At 41.1% G+C, this 6,433-nt stretch overlaps 1 protein-coding gene across 1 annotated transcript in view; it reads left to right on the forward strand.

Annotated features, from left to right (window-relative positions):
- The window catches only part of LOC137915031 (target of Nesh-SH3-like), a 29,289-nt gene extending 23,276 nt beyond the window's left edge, over window positions 1–6,013 (forward strand). The window contains exons 15-24 of the mRNA XM_068758513.1: window positions 1,462–1,527; window positions 2,122–2,241; window positions 2,497–2,586; window positions 2,704–2,913; window positions 3,222–3,327; window positions 3,722–3,801; window positions 4,427–4,456; window positions 4,563–4,721; window positions 5,456–5,578; window positions 5,656–6,013. Of these exons, the coding sequence (XP_068614614.1) occupies window positions 1,462–1,527; window positions 2,122–2,241; window positions 2,497–2,586; window positions 2,704–2,913; window positions 3,222–3,327; window positions 3,722–3,801; window positions 4,427–4,456; window positions 4,563–4,721; window positions 5,456–5,578; window positions 5,656–5,771 (1,100 nt within the window). The 3' untranslated portion in view covers window positions 5,772–6,013. The remainder of the gene's footprint in view (window positions 1–1,461; window positions 1,528–2,121; window positions 2,242–2,496; window positions 2,587–2,703; window positions 2,914–3,221; window positions 3,328–3,721; window positions 3,802–4,426; window positions 4,457–4,562; window positions 4,722–5,455; window positions 5,579–5,655) is intronic.
- The last annotated feature ends 420 nt before the right edge of the window (window positions 6,014–6,433 follow it).

Consider the following 6,433-nt stretch of genomic DNA (forward strand, 5'->3'; position numbering starts at 1 on the left):
AAAGACCAAGTTCTCTGACAGAAACCAGCTCTCACACAACTGGCTGCTGTTTAACATCACAGATCTGAGTCTTGGGCCTCTGGCACCATCTGACACCGGACTTCTGTTTGAGGGGGTTGTTTAGTGTATGGCAAGAAACCAAACGCACCCTCTATAGAAACTTTAGAAGCAAATCCAGTTGAGATGACATGCTCTGCATCGTAGGCATGTTGTTGACATGAAAATAGTCACATCGTGTCACATTACAACACAACGGCCCTGCTTTAATTTCCGACCCATTTAATCATGACATCACACTTCTGAGCTGCCAGTCCATCATGTCATGCACCCAGTGTCTTGTGCATTTGTGAATATTAAAACTGACATTTAAATTACTGAATCGTCATGTTATGCAGCTTTATGCATGAACATATGTTTGCAATTAGCTTTCAGTTATAGCATGTGTGAGTCAGAGGCAATCTAGGGATGGATTCTCAGTATTAATCAGTGAGACTTGTTGGCAGATGTTTTGGTTTGTCTTGACAGCCTCAATTCTTTTCTCTTGGGAGATCTGTGATTTATACCGACCAAGAAAAGGTCAGCCCCAGGAATAAACAAGAGAATTTTGTTTTGGCATTTTGGTCTTAGTGATTGGAGAATTACAGAATATTGTCAATAGAATGACCATTAATGAATCTCTGTGATAAGGACTTTATTAATGGTGATAGGAGTGGATGTTCTGGGAGTAAATCACAACAGTTTAAAGAGATTATCTCTGCAGTTATGATATGAAACATGCAAAGGCCACTTTAGTGTGTCAAACCTCCAACAGCATCAAGGATTTGGGAAGTTTACCCGTATGCCTTTTTAACCTTAAGTTGGGACGGAATCCTTGCGTTAAGAAATCTTAGTTTGGCAGCAAACATTTTTTTTATCTTTCGATCCAGTTCAATAAAGCTAAATAATTGACATCTTGGTCTGATCATTAATATTTTTGATACTTTTCTCTGCAGCGACATTGGCAGTCATTATCACAACAAACAATTGTTTTATTGATGGAATGTAGTCAAGATTATGCAGAACGTATTTGCTGTTACTTTTCTATTTATTGATGAAAGATTCAGGTCCCAGAGGAATATTTACCCCACGAGTTCATGGTTTCATGGTTATTAAACTACTGACATGGCTTTCATTAGTCCCAGAACATGACGTTCCTTTGTTGCAACACTTCACAAGGCCTCTTTACATCATTGCACATGCATGTTCAATGATGTTCAGCTTTTAAATTATTTATTGGTTGTTGTTTTATGCTACATTTTGTGTAATCACTGTTCATTACAGTCATCTTCCCTCTTAAAGTCTCTCTTCTTTGGATTTATAAACGTTGTTTCGTCATTATTACCTTATTTATGACCCAGCATTGTCTCCCATGCTGTGCTGACCACCTGTCAATGGATTCGTGTTTCCATCAATTCCCTGCAGTTCTTCATCCTGCTGTTCCTGCCAACAACAGACGCAACCTGGTGGAGAAGCACAGCAGTGGCCATGGTGAGGGCAACAGTGATGGCCATACTGATATTTGAACACAGCGGCACCTTATAAGCAATAGAATCTTGCACATAAAACAAGCTTGACTTTAGGTTTGTTTACTGGATCCACATGAAGCAATGTTTTTTTTATTGTAGTTCCCCAGAACATTTTTTCCACAGGGCCAAGTCTCAGCTGCAAAGCTTCTGCACACAGCATTACAGTTTGGAAACTACTGTCTTATCTGCAAACACAGAAGTACTTTGATTTCCCGTATAAAGCATGCAATTAATTATAGAGTTTACTTGAGGCTAACAGAAGTCATCCTTGTGTTACGGTTTTTTGCAGCCCAGTAACCTTAATAATTGTGTGAGTACATGGTTCTGAGCACCCTTAGTGGCAGCAGATGTATTATTGCAGACCTACTCCCCTGTTAAAGAGCTGAAGAAATATTCCAAGTAACTAGCACAAACTGATCTTTCAGCAGCACGGAAAAGGCCTCCGTGTCACTCCGGTGAAGATGGCCAGAACAAATGTCTCACAACTGTTTATGCGTGTGAGTCAGTCACAGAGGGTGAGGAACTGATCGTTCTTCCTCCCACTCTCTGTCCTCAGATAAACTCACGGACATGAAAGAGGGCAATGAGTCCATCTTGAAGCCATTCGCTCTGGTCACAGCCAAGCCAAAGCAAGAGCGCCAGCAGAAGACAACCACCCCAGCCCCAACAGTAAACAGTACGAGTGACCCAACCTTTCATGCATTTTAGGAGGAACGTTATGTCTGAAATGGTCAAGGTGCTGAGAATAAACCTTCTGTCATGCCCCAAATGAGAAATTGAGATTTGATTGATTTGATGGTAATGAGGAGATATTGGTGATGCAGCTTGCGGGATGGAAGGATGGAAGTCGTCCGACAGGTGCTTGGTCAGAGTCAGCGAGCAGAGACTTCATCAAACTCGCTCCACCTGCTTTCTCTTGCTTCCTTTTCAGGCAGCCGTTTTGACATCGGTGAAAACTCCTCCATATTCCAGCCCTTGCCCACATCAGACATAGACATCATGGGCAAGAAGCGCTTTGTAGGTAAGAGTTCATCAGGTTTTCATCTTCATTAAAGGCTTAAATCCTCATGGAAAACAGCAGATCTCTGGCAACATGCAACAAATGAACGACTGCTGCTTTCACTGTTCCCTTCTCCAGCGCCGCATGTGATCTACAAGACGGATAAAAAGCCAGACGAGCCGTGCTCTATCACCTCTTCCCTCTCTTATTTTCCTGAAGAGGAAGGCAATGATCTGCACGTCACCAGTCCTCCTCGCATACCTCCCTCCAACGTCACCGTGGTTACCGTGGAGGGATGCTCCTCCTTTGTCATTATTGACTGGGAGAAATCTGACAATGAAACTAAAGGTATGGCACATGAATAAAACATTTGACAGTTTCAGACTGTGGCATAAATAGATACAGATATAATCCACTTAACCATGCTGTGTCCATTCATGACAGCAAGTTGTTCAGATAGGAATCCAAGCCATATCATGCTGGGATGCGTCAGCAGCTTTTCCTTTTCACACTTCAAGTTTTCACATTAACGACAGCAGAGTTGAAATATGGATTAAAGTTATTAGATGGACGCTGACATCTAATCTCGTTGTATATCCACTATGCAATGACAATAAAGGCTCTCTATTCTATTTCTATCCTGGTTCCTTTTTCAGAATACGACGTTGTATCCACTGCCAAAGGACCGAATGGAAAGGAGGTGTCTGTCGTGACGACCAACCAGACACACACAGCAGTAGAGAATCTCAAGCCAGAGAGCAGGTCTGTGATGCAGACATTAGGAGAAACGTGAAAATGGAGCATGCTGTCTCGACATTTACACATGACTGGGAATTGTCAAGACAGATTCATTTATTTATTTTGATATCACAAATTGCATGTTTTCTACATTCTTCATTGGCTAAGAAGAAACTTAATTACTTTTTTATTTTTTTTTATTATTTTTTTTTTACATACGGAACAAAACAAAGCTACACAGCAGATGAGGAAGTCTGGCTGGAGAGGTTCATTGGTGATTTATTTATTTTTAATTAGATTTGTTAGGATTAAAGCCAATATTATTGATCCCAGTTCTGAAGATAAGAGAAATTTAGACTGAAAATACCTCAAAGCATTCAAGATATCTTTCACTCCCATGTCTTCTGTTTAATTTCAGTTATGAATTCCAAGTAACACCAAAGAATGAGCTGGGAACTGGACCCTCCAGTGATCCTGTGTCTTTTAACACAGAATCAGGCAAGGCTTGAAAACCATTTACTCTTCTAATGTCTGAACACTGACGTGTTTGCTCTGACTGAAGAGGGTAATTTGTTGCATGGTGTTACCACTGTGTGTTGCTAATGATCAGGACGTGAACACGACTGCTTTGTATCTCAGAGGAGGTCTATTAATCGGCTGTCTAATGATTTCAACATGGGTCTGACTGATTAACACTCGAGGGGCTCTTCATCTCACCAGATGTCCTCTGAGGCTCATTTTTTAAATTTTTATTACTGGCGTATCATCCACCTGGCAAGCGGAGTTCTCTGAACAAACCCCAATTTCACCCTTCATTAAGTGCAGCTGGGATAGGCTCCAGCCCCCGCAGCCCCCGCAACCCTACACAGGATAAACATTTGCAGAATAGGAATGAATGAATGAATGAATGAAGGAATGAATGGTACCCCTGAGCAAATGTCTTAAACTTGGTGATGACACCATGGGGAAAGGCTTTACTAACAACTTGTCCTCCTGTTCTTTCTCCTGCTCCTGTTGCCACTAAACATTGCAGATACACTGTAAAAATGAGCTATGGTATATGAATGTGTTTATTTTGGATGATTTGCTGTTGATAATTTTCACTCTAACTTTCTCCATGTAGCGGATCCACGAGTCAGTGAAGAAATTTCAGGTGAATATATATATTTAGTATGTTCCAGCAAAATCAAGATTTTTTTAAATAGAAATTTAACAGCCATTTAATTAATACAAAAAAACTTTTAATGTATTTTTGATAGGCAAAGCTGCCATCTGGAGTCAGTTCCCATTCCAGCCTGATGCCTACTCCGAATGCAATGGAAGGATGTTTATAAAGAGAACATGGTACAGAAAGTTTGTGGGAATCCAGCTCTGCAACTCCCTGAGATACCAGATCTACCTGAGTGACTCTCTAAATGGTAATTGCAGACTGAGCTCGAGGGGCATTCAGAGCATGCAGAACTCTGCCAAGGCCAATAGTGCGTTCTCTGATATGCAAGTAGACCGCTGCGTTGGAAAACGTCCAGAAATAGCCCTACGAGAATTACATCAAAATATATTTTAGAACAACCTCTTACTTAATGAGCCAATATAAATATCTGCAAAGAATGCGTGTGTTTCATGGGTGATGATCTCTCTCTTGTCTCCTTCATTTATTTTAAACTATTATTAATTTAGACTAGAGGAACGACTAGTGGGTAAATACGTGGCCATTCATGAATTACCACTCATTATAGTTTTAAGATGCACAGGCGATACACACATGTCCCATCGGGTGACATGAAAGTCCTTCCACAACAGCGCTGACACACATTTCAGGGACAGGAAGTCAGGAGCTTATAGGACTTATATGGCCAAATATAAATGAGAAAAACAAAAATACATTCCACTGCTATAAACACTGTAAAAACAGTTTTATTGTAGGACCAATCTTTTTATTTAGGTGTTCCTATGATTATCAGTAATGGTGTTAGAGTTTAATTCAAAGACTTGGATTCCTGAGGGAAGACTGCCGGAAGTCTTTTTATGCTACATGACTGATGTGCTAGTTGTCTTCTGTCAAACTGAATAATGTAATATCAGTGCAAGCTCTCTGATTGATGATGAATTTGGATTTTATTTCACATCCCTTCTGCTTTCATTTTCTCTGTAGGAAAGTTCCACAACATTGGAGATCTGTCAGGGTACGGGGAGGACCACTGTCAGTTTGTGGACTCCCATCTGGATGGTCGGACTGGCATCCAAATGCCTGTGGAAGACTTACCGAGCAGGCCAGGTACTTTGGGTATCCGCCATCATTAGCCTGTAGTTGTGTTGCTTGTTCTTCATGTTCCTGATGCTCCTTCACAACAGGCTTTTACAGAGCGATGAGACAAGAACCTGTCAGCTTTGGAGAGATTGGAGGGACAACCCGTATTCCGTACGTAGGTTGGTATGAGTGTGGAAAATCCATTCCTGGGAAGTGGTAAGACCCCACAAGGCTGTCCAGGAAGGAGGAGTTCCTCTGACCCGGGGAAGGAGAAGATGCTTGACATTGTCTGGTGGAGGGTGGGCCTTTCTTCCATGTTACCATGGATACTGCAGGTGGAGTCTGTCTGTTTCAACACTGCCAACTCTTCCAGATATGAACCGGAACAGGACTTAAAGTTGGGTGCATTTGTAACTTAGATCTTCGTTTCTGTATTCATCACAAACAGACAAGGAATGCAGAAGAGAAATAAAATGCTGAATATAAAGTAATCATGAAGAAAATGTTGGGAAGCTGGCTCCCAAGGTGTAATAACTTGTATGATATTATTTATCAAAGGGATTCTTGCCGACTATTCTGATTGTGCTCTGCCTTTTGAGACGAGAAAGAACAAATTGTTCTTCATGCTTGCATGTTGGTGGGCGCACAGTGGCCAGTGTACAGAAAGCGGCTCATGTCATTGTACATTTGGATTATATAAAACACAAGTACACACAGACATGCAGAATTGACCTTCTGCTGGCCTTAAGGGATCATTAGCAGTTGCGGTTTGCACAGTATTAAACTTCATATTTGTATATGGTGTAAAAGACAACTTGTGAACCAAGGATCACAGCGTTTCATATATTTTGGGATAAAGGATTTAAGTTTTAGCCTGATTGG

Source organism: Brachionichthys hirsutus, unplaced genomic scaffold, assembly GCF_040956055.1.
Source record: "Brachionichthys hirsutus isolate HB-005 unplaced genomic scaffold, CSIRO-AGI_Bhir_v1 contig_917, whole genome shotgun sequence".
NCBI lineage: Eukaryota > Metazoa > Chordata > Actinopteri > Lophiiformes > Brachionichthyidae > Brachionichthys > Brachionichthys hirsutus.